The 21518-nt window shown below is 50.0% G+C and overlaps 1 protein-coding gene across 3 annotated transcripts; it reads left to right on the forward strand.

The window, feature by feature from the left end:
• Positions 1 to 1876: 1876 nt before the first annotated feature.
• Positions 1877 to 19695, forward strand: ppp3cca (protein phosphatase 3, catalytic subunit, gamma isozyme, a). Of its 3 annotated transcripts, none has more exons than XM_047048466.1 (14): positions 1877 to 2594; positions 6478 to 6675; positions 7212 to 7336; positions 10152 to 10263; positions 12206 to 12351; positions 12557 to 12696; positions 13328 to 13405; positions 13531 to 13625; positions 13738 to 13863; positions 13991 to 14068; positions 15277 to 15361; positions 16091 to 16188; positions 18238 to 18264; positions 19477 to 19695. In XM_047048466.1, the coding sequence occupies exons 1-14, from the start codon at positions 2525 to 2527 to the stop codon at positions 19620 to 19622; spliced, it is 1524 nt and encodes a 507-aa protein (XP_046904422.1). In that variant the 5' UTR covers positions 1877 to 2524; the 3' UTR covers positions 19623 to 19695. The 3 variants fall into 3 exon arrangements, with proteins under 3 accessions (XP_046904422.1, XP_046904423.1, XP_046904424.1); XM_047048467.1 differs by having other exon boundaries at positions 19486 to 19695; XM_047048468.1 differs by lacking the exon at positions 18238 to 18264 and having other exon boundaries at positions 1878 to 2594.
• Positions 19696 to 21518: the final 1823 nt, after the last annotated feature.

Raw genomic sequence — 21518 nt, forward strand, 5'->3', positions numbered from 1 at the left:
CATAATACATATTGGGGGACATCCCCCCCCCCCAATATTCAAATCTGGTCTAAATATCCCCCCCAATATATTGATAAAAAATATAAATGTGCTACGCTATGACAGGCAACCATGCACGCTGTCCGAAATTATCATAAAAAATGTAATTCGTCCCCCCCATGTTGGCTCCATGGCTACAGCCTTGCCCAGGACATGGAGAAGAGAAGAGTCTGTCAGAATCCTCTCTGAACCTTTTAACACCAGCTCTTTAGGACTTTTTAATGAAGGTGTAGAGCCATGTAATGTTGTTTTGATCATTTCTCCCTGTAACACATCTTCTTTATTAAATGGGTCCTCCATGTGCACTTACTTTGAAACTATAAGTATGGATCAACTCATTCCCTAATTTGCTGTCTTTAGTGTGCTTTTGGGATTGAAAATCACGTTAACTTTGAATTTTTCTGATTTAAAGTCTGTCTGGTTTCTTAAGCATTTGATTTACTAAGGGCCAAAGATTTAAGATGGGATCATTCATAAAGGTATCATATCGAATCTGTTTCTCTATCAACGTCTTATGTTGTCAGCCAATTGTAGCAAATCAGGAAGCTAAGCTTCACGCCTCCTTGAATGATGCTCTTCTGTTAAAGTTTCTTTTCTGTCAACAATTGTCATTTTTTCCTAACTTACATAACTAAACATGCAGCGCTTATATTCAACACTCCTCAACTGTTTGTTTCCTGAATGCTGTACTGTTCAAGAACCACAGAGTGCCTACGCTCAACTAGACACTGAATCTGATCTCACTGTAGCCCAGACCGAAGACTGGCATTGTGTTGATGGTCAGTGGCCCCCCTGTCTCTGGATCCCCACAGCTAGTCCTGACCATGGAGGGTTTCCTCCTCATGCAGGACAAACCCCTCGTCTTTTTGTGCTGAAACTGGGATTACATGCCTGAAGCTGTGTTGTGTCAAGCTGGCTGGCTGTCGTGCTTCCACTCTCAGTGCTGTTGTTGTTGAGCTGGAGTCCTGAGAAGTCTGTGGAACTTGTGACCGGGAGACATGTTTTTGTTTGCAATGTTTGTGTTGGTCTCTCTATCTACTGGTAGTTGTGAGTTGCAGAAGTTCTGCGCATGTGCATCTGGTAAATGAATATCTTTAACCTAACAGAGCTCTGCCTTTGACTCATCAGAATAAAATGTACTAATATTGGGAAGGACAGTGAGTGTTCGGTTGTGAGACTGGATGTGGAAAAAGCCATGCTCCTATTTTCCAATTGAGGAAGGAATTGTTTATACCAGCTAACTAACAATTAATGAGTGCGTGTTTTTGCATGCTCGTATTGGAAAGGTGCATATTTAATGTGTCTAATAGTCTTTCCATTTCTCTTTTTCTATATAATTAAACTGTATGGACTGTTTCTATTGATGTTATGTTTTATAAATCGAGATTGTGTGTTTTAGGTTGGGCTGTTAAATACTGTAGAGATTGAATTCATGACATGTTCCTGGATAGTTAATAAATAAATCTTTTTTTATAACCTGCTTGTTTTTCTCTTCATTCACTTCAGGGGATAAGAGGGACAACCATAACATTCGTGTAATCAATATATTGTTGACTTGAGATTTTGAAAGCAGTTTCAACTACTAAATAGAACACTACAAAAACATTTTTTACCAAGGAACCGCATTCAGCTAATAAATCTGAACGTTGTTGGCTCAGTAAAAAATAAATAAACAGGAGACCCATCTAGCGTACAACATGGATATTAAACAGTATTTCTTTGAATGATTTGAACCGTCTTTGAAACGTATGATTTTGAATGCACCCCAAGTAATCAGCACGTGTACGCATTACGTTTCCATGGCTACGTCATGTCGTTAGGGGATTCGACTCCGCCATATTGTAGGAAATCCGTCTGTGTCCTGTCAGATTACCGTTTAATCCAAAGGGGATACAGGCGCTCCTGTCTATTACAACTGGAAAGGGGCTTGTTAACAACCTAATCTGCAAGGAAACGCAGGTTTGATAGATATCGGTTATAATGCATTAATAAAGTTAGAACAGATCAAATTGAAAATGAGTCTAACGTGAGCTTTCATTTGGTTTGGTGATTTGTCAAGAACACATTTTGTTTATGCTAGCAAAGTAGCTGGAGAGCTAGTCCTTGCTAATGTGCGCTATTTTGCCAACTCTTAAAAAGTGCGAAATTGGAGAATGCAACACTTTTGCTACAAATCTGAATACATGTTTTATATTTTCGCGTAATTAACTAAGTACAACCTTGATTTGTAACTTTTTTTTTTTCATGGATACCTCTAAAATTTTATTCTAACCTTTGCACCACCCTGCGAGCTAGCTAGTTAGCTAACGTCTCCCAAATCTGCACTATTCCTGCTTGGATCGGACAGAAGAAAAATCCCCAGCCGCAAAACGCGTCAAAACGGAGTAGCTGACGTTAGGCTGCTGGTGTGCCAGCTAGTTAACTAGCTAGCAAGCAAAGCTAGTTTATCATACTTGCACCTGAGTGTTGATTCCAGGAAACCAAAATGTCTGGAAAAGATAAAGACAAAGACAAAGAAAAAGAAAAGCAATCCACCACCGAACGGCTCATAAAAGGTGAGTTAACCATACGTTATCTAGCTAGCAATCCAAATCAGGCAGACGTTGCCTACGTATTGTATTAGTTAAAGATCGACACTTTGTTGTCATGCAACAGGTCTTCTAAGGTTGTTGATTTGGATTACTGCAATTTAGTAACCATTGTTTGGCTGCTCTGGTGGCTGATTGAGATTTGATATTATTAACGGTATTTTGCAGGGGCTATAACATCATAGCTGGAAATCTTCCAACTCAAATGTGTTGTTGTCCAAAAGGACTGTGATAGAGGATGTATAAACCTGTGCATCAGGATTTGAAGCGTTGACAGCCATAGACTAGCATTCCAAAGATGGTGAACATTTTTAGGGAAGGACAAACATAAAGTATTATGTTCCTCAATACCAGAGGTGTACCAGAGGTTTATCAGAGGGTGTTTCAAGCCCTTGTCTCTGAATCCTCTGGTCAGAGCTCTCCTGACTGCAGGACGGATGATAACAGGGGCACATCCCATCAAATCTATTCTAGTTAGAGTGCGATATGTTCTCCTATTTATTCCTCTAGAGGTTTAATATAAGATATTTGCAATAAGCCGTCACCACTGTTGGTTCCCATGGGCTTGTTTGTCAGAAGCTAGTCTGTGACATTTTTGCAGCCTATTTTCAGGAACAGGCTGACTGTGAGAGGTCTGCAGTTGCTGTGATTCGGCTGACAAGGTGGATTCCTGCACTCCGCTGTTATAGTCTCTTGGACAGACCAGACCTCATTAGCAACTGCCCTGTGCTCTGCCTGGACAGGACACTCTCGCCAATGCTGCCAAGCAAGCCTCCACTAGCTCCCCAGGGAGCCCCCCCCCCCGTGCCAGCCCAGCACTCTGCCAGCCCGTTCAGGGGAGCTCTCCCTGGGCTGGGAGTAAGGAAAAGCCCTGGCCGGGGAGATAGGAATGCTGAGAGTGTATGTGCCAGTAGGGAGAGGGTGAGTTAATTGCGGAAAGAATCCTCAGCGATGTGCCCAAGCATCACGGCGGGGCAGGCGAGGAGAGAAGGATGGAGGGGGGAAAGAGCTTTGTTGTAGCCAACGTGGAACAATATGAGAGGTTTAAAAAAACGATTTGACAGACTTTCTCTGTGCCTGAGCCAGAAAGGTAGCATAGGTGAGTTTGAGGGCCCAGCTGGACAGCACTTGGCTGTGCGTGTGGCTTGCTATTGGCCGCCAGAGATAGGCGTTTTTTAAATGGCATGAGTAATAGTCAAAATGAATTGGAGCAATTGAGAATCAACCCGACCACACAATCTTTCCTGCTTCTTTTGTTCAAATCTAACCAAGCTCCATCCTGTGGCTCGATTCTGTAATTAATAACCCTTTGTGCTGCTTTTGATTGAAATATTGAATCCTAATCTATAACCGGCTTGTCATTATGAATAGACTAGATAGATGCAGTCTTTGTTTTCCAGTGTGTTTGTTGTCATGCCAGTGTAGCTAAGATGGAGTGCTGCATCGGGCCAACACTCATGGTCATTCAGCAAGGGGCAACCAACGTTTCATGCTAATTAAAAACTAGCCTATATTATTTGAAGTGGATGTTTCATTATGATTAATAGGGCCACATAGGTGTTCTTGGCCCCTTTTCATCTGAGAACACTCTGCTTGGCCTTATTAACCGTTTAGTGGTTTGTTATTGGATGGGGCAGGAGGCTGTCGTTTGGAGGTCTTAGATCCGCTTTGTAATTTGGATTCGAAACCAGAGGGGGTGAATATCTCTGTCACTCTGCTGAGTGTTGCCATGACACCTCCGACTGGGGGGGGATGTGATGATACGATGGCATGACACCAACCTCATGTTCCTCCACTGATTCACATCCTGCTTTCTCAACAGTTGTTGGGAGCGTGGAAGCCAGTGCCCCACTGTCCTGTCCCCTCTCTTCCCCCCCCTGCCCTCCTGTCTCCCTCTCCAATGTCATATCTGACATATCTGGAAACTCTGGGGCCAGAGAAGCCTGCCTCCAGTGTGGCTCCTAAAAAAACATACTCTGAACCTGGAATCCCCAGCTAATAGAGGCTTTGCCTAATCTCTACTTAACGCTCGTACCCTGGGCTTACAGTTCCTTTCGCAGCCTGCCTCGTAGGTCCAGGAGCGCTTACCGTTTATTTATACCGCACTTGTCAGAGCGTGACAGCTTGTCCTGGTCGTAGGGGAGGCCAAGTTGGAGCAGGGCTGCAGGAGATGACCCCCCCCCCCCCCCCCCCCCCTTGCAGGTCAGGGCTTGTTGGAACCCACATCAGCCTCTCTAACCTCTTCCCCAACTCACCGCCATCACCCCCTTGACCTGCACACCTGCGTAGGTATGGGACGTTTGCAAACGAAAACCGTGGTTCGTTAAAAGACTATCTAGCTTTGTTGCTGTTCCATTGGAAGCCAGTCAGAGATGCACGGTCAGCCAGGCTTTCACAGTGTACTCCTACACTGTGTTCTCCTACCCCCCCCCCCCCCCCCCCCCCTTCACCCCCAACACCACCACCTCCCTACACCATCACCATCACCACCCTTCTTGTTCCTCCTCACATGCACTCTTCACATTCTGGCCAAAGGCGTGGCTGTTACCAGGAACCCAGTTGATAATCAGGGGAAAGGTCTTTGAGTAGTGTTGTTTTACCACACGCTGTCTGCTAATGATTTGGCAGATCAGCAGCTATCATCAGCTAGTCAAAACTCATTGTTCCCCAATGATAATCTCAGACTAGAAGCAATGCGTTAATCCCATCCATAGGCTGCAGATTGGTTGGTGAGAGTTGGAGGATCAGACCCGGGAAGCATATCTTCCTTGCATCTCCCGTGTCAGACTCAAACTAGTCAACAGTGAAGTTTGCAAACTGCTTTGGCTATCTGCTGCTTGAACGTATTCAGAGGACACCAGTCAGACCATGGGTTAACAGCTCACTACAGTGTCCAGCGCTGGATATTTCCATCTGAGCACGGCGTGGCCCTTTTCACCTGTCGTACACGGCTTCGTCCAGCTGTCTGGTGACATGTCTAGAGCGTGGGGTGATGCTTGAGCTGGGCTAATCTTCGCTCCACATCTCCGTGGATTTGCATCAGAACACTGTCTCCTTGTTTTAATAAATGGAGATTGTCGCCCGCGTTCTCATCTCAGTTCGTTTGTCCGCCCGGTTCTTTAGATGAAATCTGACTCGAGATTGAATTGAATGAATAATTTGTTGTTGACTACGGTGGGGAGTTTTGTTTGTCAGTTATTTTCGAAGTCAAGATTCATGTTTAAGTAACTCAAAATGATCAGTGGCCAGGTGATTGTTCTGTTCTGTTAGGTACAATGACATTTAGCTTTTCTGCTCTTTTGGATTCCCCTGCGAGGGATTGTGGGGCTGTGGGGGAGATTATCAACGGGTTCAAGTTAGGTGAAGGATTTTTACTTGTGTCTTAAGAGACCGCAAGTGATATTTTCACAGCTTAAGCTATGCCCTCCTCCCCCTGTAACCTGAACCCCAGTCATACAAATGTAATATCATGATCTGGATGTGTTCTGGTGGGAGATGCAGCAAGTGTAGTGATGACTTGAGACCCTGGTAGCCCACTGTCACAATCACAAATCACAGCCAGACACACCGCCTATCCGTTCATCCTAAACTGTTTTGCTTGATCTACTTGGCTTAGATTTGGAGTAGCTTGTGTACAGTACTGTAACAGTTGAAATACCGCCTGCTAGTTTAAAGTACAACCTAATTATCCTGTCTCAGTGTTGGCATACCAACAACGTGCTCTAGGCGGCCATCAGTCGAACCTTCTTGAACACAAGTGAAGTGGGACAAACCCCCACTGGGCTTTGGAGTTTTGACCGGTTGTCGTTGTCCCCCCGTCCCCCCTGTAACCCCCCCCCCCCCCCTCCAGCCGTGCCCTACCCCCCACAGCAGCGCCTGACGGTGAAGGAGCTGTTTGAGGATGGCAAGCCCAACCCGGAGCTGCTCCGCACTCACCTGGTGAAGGAGGGCCGTCTGGAGGAGGAGCTGGCGCTGCGCATCATCAACGACGGTGCCAACATCCTCCGCCAGGAGAAGTGCATGCTGGAGGTTGAGGCGCCCATCACAGGTAGGACTGTCTCCAGGGCATGGTGGGCATTTGAAGCCACAGGCACATGAGTGGCTAGCCCTGCGGGAGCCATATGCTGTGTGGATGAAGGCAAGCTGTCCTCCTCCATACATGCTGAGCAAGGCTGTCTTCCTCCTGTCCTCCTCTGGAAGGCAGGAGATGGTGTCATGGAGCCCCGCTCCCAGCCCCGCTCCCAGCCCCGCGGGCCCAGAGTAAACACTGCCCAGCCTGGGCACTCTTCCATGACACCACTGTTTGATTCCACTGACAGGTGGTGGATGGAGCCTTCTCCTTTCGCCAGGCTGGGGGCTAGGAATCCACTCCAACACTATTTTTGGCAGATGTTCCCAAGCTTCTCTGTCTCTCTCTCTCTCTGTCTGTGTGTCTTTCCCTTTCTCTCTGTGTCTCTCTCTCCCTCTGTCTCTTTTTCTCCTAGCTGTCCTCAGTTTAGACCAGTCCCTCGCGGGGTCACCTCCATACCTCTCCTCCTCGTCCAGCTTCACCTCCCTCTCCCTGTCTTTCTCCCCCCCGGTCAGTGTGCGGCGACGTCCACGGCCAGTTCTTCGACCTCATGAAGCTGTTCGAGGTGGGGGGCTCGCCCAGCAACACGCGCTACCTCTTCCTGGGAGACTACGTCGACCGGGGCTACTTCAGCATTGAGGTGAGCCCGAAGCCCCCCCAACCACCCCCCACCCCCCTCCCTGACCCCTGGCCCTGAGGGAGGGCACCGTACGCACAGGAACATGGCATTAAACACGACAGGCCCAGTCCAGCTCGGTGAAACGCACACATCCTGCTGTTCAGTCCACCACAGGATCTTCCTGTAACCTCCCATATAGCTCCCAGGTTTAAACCTGTGTAGTGTTGACTTGGGGTGTGGGTTGCTGATTCTAACAGCTGCACACAGCTATACACAGCAAGGATTGTGTGTGTGTGTGTGTGTGTGTGTGCTGGATCGGTGTGTTATGTTTAATTAGCCCTTCCCTTATTTACTGAGCTCTCAGGGACACTGGCCTCTCAGATGGCATTATGTCACATTGACAACTGGCTTATGGCCTCGTGAAATCAGTTATGACATCATTCATAGCTTAATAACAGGCATTGACACGATCTACTGCTTGTCTTTCCTAGGTAAAGTGTGATGAACCATAAATCAGGGGTCAACAGTGTGTCTATAGTTAGTGTAATGTAGGTGGGTAGGATGTAGGCTGGGGTGTCTGTGGGTCCTTCTCAGTCAGACAGACTTGTTCGCTGTGCCGGAGGGAGGCCCAGGCCCCCCTACATGCCCTCCTCTCACTGAACCATCTGTCTCTGTGTGGAATCACTGCTGCTCTGCCACAACCCCCTCCCCCCCAGAAATACTCCATTGCCGCTGTCGGTTTACATAAAGCGTGCTCCAATGTAAGGTTTGGGAGAGATAGTAAATTGCTCATTTGACTGTAATTGTTCCTACAGTTGTTTCAGATTGCTGGCACTGTCGTCAGCACCAGACTGGCTCTGGATGGTTTGTCATCACAGTGGCCAGTTTGGTTATCATGGTTACTGAATAATGTAGGATATTAGCAAGTTGGAGATGGGAGCGACGACACTGCTTGGGCCCAAGGACCATTGTTATGGAAAGTGGATGCGAGGATTTCAATATTACAGAAATCTGGTGATGATTTTTACAAATGTTTTTCTTCTTACTGCCTCCTATTATCAGGCCGGCCGTTGTTCCTGAACCAGCATGGATTTGTTTTCAGTAAAACCCACAATCCCTGAGTCCTGATTGTCCCCCGTGAACCCAGGGCTGCTGGGGGGCAGGATTTGGCAAGGCATCGATCGGTCTGTGGACAGGGGGGGAGGGGGGGGGGGGATTGTCTTTTGATGGGTGCACATGTGAGCATGGTGAAATGTCACAGATGAAAAGTGTGTGAGTGAAAGAGCATAGGGAATGACTGACCGAGTGAAGCCAACCCACCTTGGGGAGCCTTGGGGGGCGCTGTGGGGGCCCGGGGCTATTCTGGGAGGGACACTGTCCACCCCGCGCCCAGGACGCGTCTGAGGCCTTAGCCCTCACTCTGTACCGCCAGCTCAAGTACACGGGGGGCTTTGTAGTCACGCGAAAAGAGGAACACTGGGAAATGGAACTCAACGATGTGGTTACCTTGGTAACAGAAAGATTGACTTTACCCACTCAGAGTTAAGCATTAGCGTTTCAGACCACCTATTGGCTGGGGGGGGGTTCTTAAAAAAAAAAAAAAACACTTCAAAGTGTGAGCAGGCCCTGTCCATCCTCCTCCACAGACCCCCAGAATACAGGAGAGGACTCTCACCTGTGGCCACCCCCCCGACACAGCTGGCCTGGTGTGTGTGGCTTGGCGGGGAAGCACTTACGCCGGACACACAAAGCTAGGCGCTGTTCCTTTTGTCCAGCTCCCCCGCTTTAGCCTCTACGCCAGGCGCCTGGCTAGGAGGGAGGGGAGAGGAGAGGAAGGGAGGGTTCTCATTAAAACCACAGTCAGCCTGGGGCTCTCCTCCCCCTCACAGCTCTTCCACCTTCCACCCCCCCACGCTCAGAAGAGCCCCACCACCACCCCTCCTCCCCCCACCCCTGTGTTAACTTCCCCGTGCTCGACGCATCATTGTATGAGTGCGGGATTAGGATTACGTCAAGGGTATCCCCCTCCCCTCTTAGCTTTGGCTGTCATTAGGATGCACACCTGCTGGCCTTGGTTTTCCGTGGCGTCCTGTGATCAGGCCCCAGACCCAGGGCCGGGGCTGATGCATGCTAATGCTGCACAGCGGCAGGGGAGAGCCAAGTAGTCCCTAATGAGGGCTGGGACAGGAAGCAAGGTCGTTTGGATTGTAAATGCCCGCCCGCTTTCCAGAGCGTCGTCGCACGTTAAATGCGGCCCGGAGCTTCATCTGCGCCCAGCTTCAAAGACTCGGAGAATAAATGATGTTTTGTTTTTTTTTCTTCTCCTTCATTTGAATGTAGTGCTTTTTCTAATTATGCTCCTTTTGTTAGGTGAGCGGGGGGGGCCATCTGGGTGAGGGGATTGCGGTTGCTTTTCAGATGAGATCAGTTTCAATGTTCTGTTTCATATTGACATTTGGGCGAACGCAGGCCTTTTCTTTTGTTTTAGACGTAAAAAAATGAATTATCTGCCACCTGGTTCACCCATAGCAACCTACCTTCTTCTCCTCTCTGAGAGACCTGGGATCTTTTGCATATCTTATCAGTGTGAATGTCACCTTTGTTTACCAAGCTCAGTCTCTCTTCATCTCTCTATAACTATCTCCCTCCATCTCTCTCTCTCCATCGCTTTCCCTCCTTCTCCAACTCTTTCTCTCTCTCTCACCACCTCCCTCCATCTCTCTCTCACCACCTCCCTCCATCTCTCTCTCACCACCTCCCTCCATCTCTCTCTCGCTCTGTCCACCCACATCTCTCTCTCCCTCTCTCCACCTCCCTCCATCTCTCTCCCTCCCAGTGTGTGCTGTACCTCTGGTCGTTGAAGATCAACCACCCGACCACGCTGTTCCTCCTCCGAGGCAACCACGAGTGCCGGCACCTGACGGAGTACTTCACCTTCAAACAGGAATGTAAGTCCTCAAGTCCCCCAGTCCTCCAGTCCCCCAGTCCCCCAGTCCTCAAGTCCCCCAGTCCTCGAGTCCCCCAGTCTCCCAGTCTTCCAGTCCTCCAGTCCTCAAGTCCCCCAGTCCTCCAGTCTTCCAGTCTTCCAGTCCCCCAGTCCTCCAGTCCCCCAGTCCTCCAGTCTTCCAGTCCCGCCAGCGAGGCCAGCCCTGGCGTGATACAACCCATGCTCCCAGCTGTGGAAAGGGCACAGTGACCTGGCCAAGCCGGGCTTATTCCATCATGCAGCCTCATTTGATAGGACACAGGCATCGGGTATATGATATATCAGTGCACAAGCAGGGGGTTTCCCCTCCTGCCCCACTGCTCCTAGATAGATGAGTCATGGCTGATTTTCAGAAACTGGAAAGTGTGCTGTCTCTGCCCATTGAGAGAGCCCTGCTAGCGTCCCTGCAGTGTCTCCCAGCTCTGCAGGCCTGCCAGCACACGTGTCATCAGTGGCTGCAGCCATGCGTGCAGACCAGGCCTTCTCTCATGTAGCAGACAGGGAGCGGTCGTGGCATGGAGGGCATCCAGGCATGCTGTTGATGTTTTTCAGGCAGTTACACACAGTCATCGAGGTGAAACGTGTGTCTGTTGGTGTTTGTGTCTGCGTGTGTAGTCTGCATGTGTGTTTGTGTGTGTGTGTGTGTCTCTGATGGCGCACAGGGAGTTCAGACAGTATGTGGCACAGGTGTGGAGACATTAGTATGCAAAAGCATCCAGAGACAAAACACTTTAGCAGACAGAAGAAAGACGTCTCGGTTTTCATAAATAAACTCCCAAACTGCCATCCTCATATCCCGTGAAAGATGCTTCACTCTAATTGGATTATAATGAAAGCGCTCATTAGCATGTACTTAAACTAATTGGGCGAAGGCAGGGGAGGGTGTTCGAAACAGGAGGCCTGGCGGATGCACCTCCTTCAGGATGAAAGACGACAATAAAAATAGACGCGTCTCCCGTTCTAAAAGTCTGCGCTGTGCCATGGCGTGGGTCCGTCGGTTCTGCTCAGGGACCAGGACGTTGTCGTGTAGCTGTCACGTTGTCGTGTAGCTGTCACGTTGTCGTGTAGCTGTCATGTTGTCGTGTAGCTGTCACGTTGTCGTGTAGCTGTCATGTTGTCGTGTAGCTATCACGTTGTCGTGTAGCTGTCATGTTGTCGTGTAGCTCTCCTCAGGTGACTGAGGGAGGTTCTCTGCGGCCTGGCCCAGCCACACAATGTGCTCCTCAGCCTGGAGACCGTGAAGAAGGCCTCTTAAGCTTTTGTTTTTGTTTTGGGTCAGATGAGTTTGGGTGTTTGGCATCAGTGATGGCATGATGGCTGAGGTGATGAGTTGACTGCTTGGGAGACTTGTTTGTGACTGGGGGGGGGAGGGGAATCTGGACCATATCAGGAAGTCTGAGTTATATACACTCAGATTGCTGGGATAATGGTCGAGGCCAGACTAACAACTGTCTCCTGGCTTCAGCTCGGATGGTTAAGACCACGGCTCAGGTCCCAGGAATGTCCAGGACTGGTCTGGACAGTCAGGTTGTCTGTTCAATTCACCAGGCTAGTGGCCTGGGTCCAGCCCTCCACCTTCTGAATCCAAGTCCGTCTGTGCAGTTAATCAGCAGCAGAGCTCTGATGACATCACCAAGCGTCGTAAGCTCCGATTCCCCTCCTCTCCTTATAAGGAGCTCACTTCCTCTCTGCCCGTGTAATCTGACCTGGGGATTGTTGTGTCGCACCGACGCCTATTAAGCTGTCAGCCACTCATTAGTCAACAGGCTCAATCAGGCCCCGTACCACAACAACTGCTACGGTATTGTCCTGCAAACAGCAAGACACACATTGTCATACCACCGGCCTGGTCTGGAACAGCTGGGCTGAAGGGTTGTCCGTGTGTGTGTGTGTGTGTGCTGCAGGTAAGATCAAGTACTCGGAGCGTGTCTATGACGCCTGCATGGAGGCCTTCGACTGCCTGCCCCTCGCCGCCCTGCTCAACCAGCAGTTCCTGTGCGTACACGGAGGGCTCTCTCCAGAAATCAACTGCCTAGACGACATTAGGAAAGTAAGTTGCTGGCCTCGTAATGAAAAATATATGAAATTGCGATCGATCCAAGCCAAGATAGCACTACACAGTGCTAAACTGTACATGGTATAATAAGTAAACACATTGTATTTGGTTTGAATTCAGCGATCCCTGGTTGTAGGTGTCTTGGGGTGTAGCTGAGCCGTGTGTGATGACCCTGCCTGGGTGGTTTTGTCCTCCCCAGTTAGACAGGTTTAAGGAGCCGCCCGCCTTCGGGCCCATGTGTGACCTGATCTGGGCCGACCCAGGGGAGGACTACGGCAGTGAGAAGTCTGCGGAACACTTCAACCACAACTCCGTGCGAGGCTGTTCCTACTTCTTCAGGTGATTCGCCGCACTTCCTCCAGCTGCCCTCTGTTCTGCAGCTTCAGACGGCTGGGTTCACAGTCTACATGGCCCCTAAGGATTCAGGGCTAGGTCTATGGTTTGGAGTAGATAAAGCTCGTTAGCTTGGTTCTCTGTCCCGCCAGGGCAATACTTTCTCCACGTACACCTAGACGTTCCAGATCAGGAGGCTAATGGGTGCATTAACTGAATACAGGTGGCCTTTGGTAATTGCCAGAGCAGCTTCTCAGGGAAGGTGACCGAGGGGGTGGAAGGAAGCCCACTAAAAGCTCTCCACCTCAGCACCCTGTGGCCTGCAGCCTCTCAGGAGACCTCCTAAATACCCTGCTGCCGGCCTCTGGCCTGGCTGCATCATTAGAGACCGTCTCGGAGGCCAGGAGCCAGACATGGCTATTAAAACTGTATTTCCATAAGCGAGGAACAGCCAGAGAATAACATTAATGACCACATGCTGTTCCCCCCACTCCCCCCGATTTGATTCTTGGTTGGGTCTCTGGTTCCGGGGGTTGCCAGGTTGGAGTCTGGGAGATCTGAAATCGGTGCCGAGCTTTAGCCTCTAGTGGTATCTTCGCTGGCTGTTCTGACTGGTTGATGTGTCCCTCTCTTGCAGTTACCCGGCAGTATGTGACTTTCTGATAAATAATAACTTGTTGTCGGTAATACGAGCACACGAAGCACAGGATGCTGGGTAAGAGTGTTCTTCTTCTGAGTAATTCAAATAGGAACAAAAATGAATAAATGGAATGTGCTGTTTGGCCTTTTAATTATTGTATCACTGTCTTGTGTGTGTGTGTGTTTGTTTTCATATCCCAGGTATCGGATGTACAGAAAAAGCCAGACCACAGGCTTTCCATCATTAATCACAATCTTCTCAGCACCAAATTACCTAGACGTGTACAATAACAAAGGTGTGTCGACGCTCTCTTTGAAACTCGCTGTTTTTTGCCACCGCTGTCGTTCCCCAGCTGTCCAGGAAGTCACCTGACCTCGCTCTGTTTCCTGTCCCTCTCTCCCGTCCAGCGGCCGTGTTGAAGTACGAGAACAACGTGATGAACATCCGACAGTTCAACTGCTCTCCTCACCCATACTGGCTGCCCAACTTCATGGACGTGTTCACCTGGTCTCTGCCCTTCGTCGGAGAGAAAGGTGAAAACAGGATGGGTCATGTATGGGGAGGGGTGGGGGCGGGACTGTAGGGGAGGGGGTGTCACGGTCATCGTTAGGGCAGGGTGGTGAGACGCCGACCTTTTACCCTGGCCTCGTCTCCCCGCAGTGACGGAGATGCTGGTGAACGTGCTGAACATCTGCTCCGATGACGAGCTCATGTCGGAAGGAGACGACCTGTGTGAAGGTGAGCGGCTCGAGTTCAACCCCCCCCCCCCCCCCCCCCCCCCCCCCCCGGCCACGGAGCGTGGCTGGGGGGGGGCCACGTGCTCCTGGGGCCCACGTGCCGACAAGCACACGAGCAAGCCCACACACACGTACATCAGCCGAAGGCTCTATTTTTCATTTGAACTGATTTATAGGCTGCGTCTCACTTATAACAGCGTCTCACACGCGTCTGGAGTTCATCAAGTAGATCTCAGGAGCCCCCCCCTCTCTCTCCTCCTCCTCCTCTTCTCTTCCTCCACACTCCTCCCCCTTTCCTCAGTGTTTCCCCTCCAACCCCCCCCACCCCTTCTCTCTTTCTCTCTGTAATCACAGTCTCTCTCTGTCTTTCGCGTTTCTCCCTGTCCTCTCTCACTGCTCTGTAAAATGCACCCTCGTCTAAACAGACTGTTCTAGAGCTGGCAGGCTGATGGAGAGGGGATGGGGTCTGACTGTGTTCTGGGCTTGCAGGCTGGTGGAGAGGGGATGGGGTCTGACTGTGTTCTGGGCTTGCAGGCTGGTGGAGAGGGGATGGGGTCTGACTGTGTTCTGGGCTTGCAGGCTGGTGGAGAGGGGATGGGGTCTGACTGTGTTCTGGGCTTGCAGGCTGGTGGAGAGGGGATGGGGTCTGACTGTGTTCTGGGCTTGCAGGCTGGTGGAGAGGGGATGGGGTCTGACTGTGTTCTGGGCTTGCAGGCTGGTGGAGAGGGGATGGGGTCTGACTGTGTTCTGGGCTTGCAGGCTGGTGGAGAGGGGATGGGGTCTGACTGTGTTCTGGGCTTGCAGGCTGGTGGAGAGGGGATGGGGTCTGACTGTGTTCTGGGCTTGCAGGCTGGTGGAGAGGGGATGGGGTCTGACTGTGTTCTGGGCTTGCAGGCTGGTGGAGAGGGGATGGGGTCTGACTGTGTTCTGGGCTTGCAGGCTGGTGGAGAGGGGATGGGGTCTGACTGTGTTCTGGGCTTGCAGGCTGGTGGAGAGGGGATGGGGTCTGACTGTGTTCTGGGCTTGCAGGCTGGTGGAGAGGGGATGGGGTCTGACTGTGTTCTGGGCTTGCAGGCTGGTGGAGAGGGGATGGGGTCTGACTGTGTTCTGGGCTTGCAGGCTGGTGGAGAGGGGATGGGGTCTGACTGTGTTCTGGGCTTGCAGGCTGGTGGAGAGGGGATGGGGTCTGACTGTGTTCTGGGCTTGCAGGTGGGGTCCCGGCCGTGCGCAAGGAGGTGATCAGGAACAAGATCCGAGCCATCGGGAAGATGGCCAGGGTGTTCTCAGTCCTCAGGTCAGACTCCCCGCTGCTCTGGGTCACTTGTGTATGGCTATATACATACCATTGCTATGCACACACACACACACACACACACAGGGGGGACCAGATCACTAAACATGCCAGACAGAAGAAGGGTGTTTATGAGACTGAGGGAAGCCAGGGAGAGGGCAGAACGTAGATGTTGTGTTTGACAACACCTTGGGCCTGCTGCCGGAGGATTAAGGAGCTGACGGCAGTGAGTCATGGTGCAGAGACAGAGAGAGACACACAGAGAGAGAGAGAGACACAGACAGACAGACAGACAGACAGACAGACAGACAGACAGACAGACAGACAGACAGACAGAGAGAGAGAGAGAGAGACAGAGAGACAGAGACACGCAGAGACACGCAGAGAGACACGCAGAGAGAGAGACACAGAGAGAGAGACACAGAGAGAGAGACACAGAGAGAGACAGAGAGAGACACAGAGAGAGAGACACAGCGAGAGAGACACAGCGAGAGAGACACAGCGAGAGAGACACAGCGAGAGAGACACAGCGAGAGAGACACAGAGAGAGAGACACAGAGAGAGAGAGACAGACAGATACAGAGAGAGAGAAGCGGCATCGTAACAGGATACGCTGCTCCAGATGAGTGAGGCCCAGGTCGACCATGGAGAGCCGTCGCCCTGTCTCCCCCGGGGCCTCACAGCATGTGCTCAGCGATCTCTCATGTCTGTGGTCGCGTGTGTCCTCTCCAGGGAGGAGAGTGAGAGTGTCCTGACCCTCAAGGGACTGACCCCCACGGGGACGCTGCCTCTGGGAGTGCTGTCGGGGGGCAAGGACACCATCCAGACTGGTAAGAGAGCCACAGACCCCCCTCTTCCTCTCTCTTCTCCCCCTCCTCACCCTGCTGTCTCTCCGCCTCTCTCTCTCTCTGTCTCTCTCCCTCTCTGTCTCCCTCTCTCTCTCTCCCTCTCTCTCTCATGGCTGCTACCCTCTTCATGTGCACCAGGGTGGCCCTTAACACACTTCCACTCCTTTAGTACTAACATCCGTGCCCAGAGCCATCTTCATCCCCAGGAACTCGCCTGTCACGGTTACATCGTCACGGTCACATCCTCACGGTCACAGCGTTCACAGCGACACGAGCAAGTTCACTAATGAGCAGACCCGCGAGTCGCGACCTGCCGTTTTCCCCCCCCCGTCTCGTTGCGCAAGGGCCCACCGTCTTCTAGAAACCTCCACGGTTTGCTCAGCGTCCGACCAGCGTGGCAGATGTGCGTGAAGGACGGCCTCGGGCGGCCGCATGACTCAGCAAGCGCCCCCCAGCTCTCTGGGTTTGGCTCCGTCTCCACCCCCCCCCTTCTCCCGGCTGGATGACATCAGCCAAGCCTCTTCTGGCTAACCTTGTCGACTCAGCGGGGCGTCCCCCCCCCCCCCCTCACTACCTCTGGGAGGCCTGGGAAACCGGGCTTCATCCCAGAGCCAACAGAGAGGCTGGGTAATAGGCCACATCATGTATTTATTTAGCCAACGCTTTTATCTGTAGCGATTTACTGGGGATTTTAACCGGTTACCCCTTGATCTACAGTCAGATGCTATTCCACTGAGCAATAGCCAATTTATTGTGGGTCCAGGGTTGATGGAAGAGAATAGCTTGGGCCTGATGTTCTTGAGGGAGAAATTACGAGAGAGAGAAATGGAGAGAGGTTGAGAGCGACAGGGAGATAGAATGTGAATCTCTCTGTTCAGAAGTGTCCTGGAGGGGGATGTGGGTGGATCAATTTTGGGGGTCGGGGGGTTGGAGGAAGGACCAGGCGGTCTTTGGGCAGAACCGTAGGCGGGCTGTCCGGCCTGTCACTGAAGTGACCTGAGTCCTGATCTAAAGGTCAGCACCCCCCCCCCTCCCCGACACCAAGCGGGAGGACCTGTCAGAGGAGAGGGGCATGCTGGGAGCAGTACTGGTCCGTGGCGGAGTTGTAGGGAGAACTCGGAGCCGAGCAGAACCGCATGACGTGACCTTTACAGAATGCCATTGTCTCTGTCATGTGCACAGGCAGGGCGCACAGAGAACCAGACTGAGCTGGTTTAGGTGCATCTCTGCTTTTCTTCGCCTTCCCTTTGTGATGACATTTAAGAGGAACCTAACTGGGTATGACTGTAAGATAAGCTTATTACATGTACTTAGAGCCAGAACCCAGCCAGGAGATGCCTACTGTTGGCCAGCTACCCAGATCCTAGTTTGACTGAGACTCTGTCCTCCAGCTTTTCTGCTTCACCCCGTAAGAACCCTCATTACCTGTGAGCAAAGAGCCTAATGCTGCCACTAATGCTGCCATAGCACCAGAACCTTCCCTCTCTCTCTCGTCTGTCATCCTAACACGCAACTCGACCGGGAAACCTTTTCATGAAACCCTGGGGAGAGAAAACATGGGAAATGGAAAAACAGGGGGAAAGGGTCCCTTTTTTATAGAGAGGAAGGCAAACGGTTCCCTGCACATTGTCCAGGAAGATTTAACGCAGCGGACAGAGGAGCCTGCCTGCCTCTGTTGGCCTGTGTGCGGCATGCACGTGTGTGGGTGTTTGCATGTGCGTGCACGCGTCAAATCCCCCCCCTCATCACCCCACACCTAAGCCCTGTTGACCCCGTCACACCCCCCCTGCACCATCCTAGCTCTCATCCAAGCCCCCCTTCTCTCTCCTCGCTCTCTCTTCCACGTAGCAGTAACAGTGTGCATGTTAAGGCTAACTCATTCTGTGTTCCTGTTCTCTTGCCCGTGTTGTCTGGGACTGTATCAGGGGGATTTGCTGTGGTCTTGACTGTGATTTGGGTAGCGTTGACTTCCTGTGGTTGATTTTGACGCCTGGTTTCTCTCTTTTCTCACGACCACTCACGTTAACCTAGCCACCATTGAGGCCGCGGAGGCACAAGGTACGCCAGTGGTCACTTTGTGTGTGTTTTAAGTGTGTGTGTTGTGTCCACCCCCCCCCCCCCCCACACCCACCCCCTCTGTGCTGTCTTTTATTCTTTTTCCGTTTTTGTTCAAGGTTCCTTTCATTCCTGTTGTGTTTCACCATGTTTGATTAGAAGCCTTTATTGTCGATTGGTACTCCAACCACTGTATGTACCACTGCCTAGTGCTCACCTAGCCTGTCCCAGAGCCTGAAATCCCCTGTGTGTGATGATGAAAATGTGTGCGCTAGGACCCTCTTCAGTTCCTCTTCATTCAGATGAACTTGACCCTGGACACAAGGGAGGGGAGGGAGGGTTTGTGTGGAGGAATGACGGGTTTCCTTGGGGCCCATAATAGTCTGTTGTTGACAAGCAGCTGGCGGTCACATGGGTGAGAGGTCGCCAGCCTCCACTCCCAGAGAAAAGCCTGCTTAGACTGAGCACAGAGAGGCTTGTGGCCCCGGGCAGCACTCCTTCCCCCTTCCAGGGGATATTTTCAGAGTCTAATCCTGTTACACTGCTTGGCTGTTGCTGCACTGTCTACTTGTGTTGACATGGTACTCTTAGTATAGATATATACTGTCTTGGAGGGCATTTGGGTCACCATTTGGAGTGGTGTGTCTTTTTTCTTTTTTTTTTGATTTTGCAAGCTTTCCCGTGTGTGTGTGTGTGTGTGTGTAAGGGTCTGGTTGATGTTTATATGAGTCTAAAATCCACTTTAATAGTAGTCATCTAGGTGTTATTATCGTATTGCTTGTGCTCGTAAAAATCAGTTTGAACAGTCACTTACCGTTTATATCTTTGCCCGTGTTCTCTTTGTTGTTGCCATGGCTCTTGGAACTTTAAAAGTAAGTTGACCCTTTCTTGAGAGGTGTTGTGTTGTGCTGTAGCGTGTTCAGTGAATGTGTGGATTCCAGGGACGTTCCTGTGCATGTTCCTTAGTCACCCTGCATCTACATGTCCAGTCCACACTGTTCACAGTCTCTGGTAGATTTGCCTTGATTTTGACAAACGTGAGCTCATAGGATGAGTGTTTGATTTGATCAAATCACGTGAAAAAAGTTTGGAGGAAAATGTATATCTGGATATTGTATGTACTATTCACAGGTTGACCAGCAGATCTCTTTAAATCTCTTTTAAAGTAAAAAATAAAAAGTTTTACCCTAATTATTTTTGTCTTTTTTCTTCCAGCCATTCAAGGTTTCTCTCCAAAGAAGATCCGTAGTTTTGAAGAGGCGCGCGGCCTGGACAGAATCAACGAGAGGATGCCCCCTCGCAAGGACGGCCAGCAGCCTGTCGGAGCCAACGCCCCTAGCAAGAACGGCACAGACGGCTAGGCTCACCCACCCCTCCACCCCCCACCCGTTCTCCCGCCCAGCCCCCCTCCCCCCACCAAGCCTCTCCACCAAGCCCCCCACCCTTCCACCCAGCCCCTCACCCGCCCAAACCCTCTCTCTTTCTCTCACTTTCTTTCTCTCTCACTTTCTTTCTCTCTCACTTTCTTTCTCTCTCTCTCTCTCTCTCTTTCTCTCTCTCTCTGTCTCTCTCTCTTTCCTTCACTCGTCCCCTCTCTTGCTCTCGCTCTCTCTGTCTCTCTCCCATTGAGACTCTGCCTCCTTCTGGCCTGCAAGGGAACAGCCACAGGAGGACCCCAGCACTGGGAGAACAGTTTCAGCCACCGCAAAGTTCCGACGTGAAGAAATATGAAACGATTTATTTATTAAAAGAATTATATTAGGTAAATATAATAGAGAGAAAAATTACGATTTTTTCGACTGTATAAGTATACCAATGTTATAACTATGAAAACCGTCAAAGAGAAAACAAGGACATTTTGTAAATGTGAGTTGGTAAATGAGTTAGCTAGTGAAAGACACCTTCTCCAAAAGTCTTTTTTTTGTGCTTGACAAGGAAAAAGTTGTCTTGATACTGTATGCAGGTAAAGTAATCACCCTCACACACATTCAAAAAGAGAGAAAAAAGACACCAAGGGAAGTAAAAAGAAAATAATTGAAGAAGGTAATGTCATACCTCCAGAAGTAACTGCCACCGTTTAAATTTTTACCACAAAATAATATTTGTAGCTGTTTTGGTTCATTTCATTTCAACCTGAAACTTTTAACAGGATTTTATTTGGATAATTTACTGTCAGTTGTGGGGAACATGTTCTATAGACTGCTTTTGTTAAATTCAAAGATTGAGAAAGTATTGAAGGGTTGATGCTGGATATTTGTCCGACGGTAGATGGCGATGTCTAACCCTCAGCCAAACCAAAGTCTGATTTCTAAACGGATCCGCTGCATGTTTTTGTCCTAGAAGAAAGAAACTCAGAACTCCTATTTATGACTTTACTGGGACAGTTATACTAAAGCCAACTGATTGTGTTGTGCTGGATATAGAAAGGGAGAACATTATAGGTTCAAAGAGAAGAATCTCACATACCAAACACAAAGGACAATATCAGTGTCTACTGAAAATTCTCTTTCTGGAGAAAATGTACTTTGATTCCCACGGAGCAGGGAAATTATAAAGCTTGTACCCTCCTCAATGACTCTCACTGTGCATCAGTGTTTATTTATGTCGAGACAATTATGCTGTTTTAACAGTTTCATTTGTGTTTATGGTTGAGGAAGTTATGAAAGACACAGTTGCCTCCGTTTGCAGATGTCTGTCTTTCTAGAGTACTGTCATCATCCTCATTCACCTCTTGCATGTTTTCAGTTAGTGTTATAATCAGCACTATCTTCGAAATTCCTGTGATGTCAAGTATTAACAATGTTAAGTTTTAACTTTTTAGCTCCATGGTGACAGGAAACAGAAAGATTTTTTGAGACATCCACTCCAGACCCTTTAACCTTCGACGTCTTGAGGTTTAGGAGACGAGACCAAGCGATAGTGCTCCAACACTCCCTCTTCACCGTCTTGTTTTTGCGAGGAGACAAAACGGAAAAAAACTAAACTTTGAGATTTACTATTCACATGTGAATATCCCTTTTTTGTAAGTCTTTTCAACTCTTTTTGCTTTCATGTGCCGTGCCACATGCTACACATTCACCCAGACCTGTGTAGAAGGTGCTCGGATCGACTGCTGTCTGGTGGTCGTGGTGGAGTACCAGTGCCCATCAGATTCAGACCGATGCTTAGCCCGCCCATATTTTGAAGTTCTCATTTTGTTTCTCTTTATTTTATGTTCATTGAGACTTTCTGGAAATGTGTTCTTGAAATCAAGTGTT

Source organism: Hypomesus transpacificus, chromosome 24 (assembly GCF_021917145.1).
Source record: "Hypomesus transpacificus isolate Combined female chromosome 24, fHypTra1, whole genome shotgun sequence".
Taxonomy (NCBI): Eukaryota; Metazoa; Chordata; class Actinopteri; order Osmeriformes; family Osmeridae; genus Hypomesus; species Hypomesus transpacificus.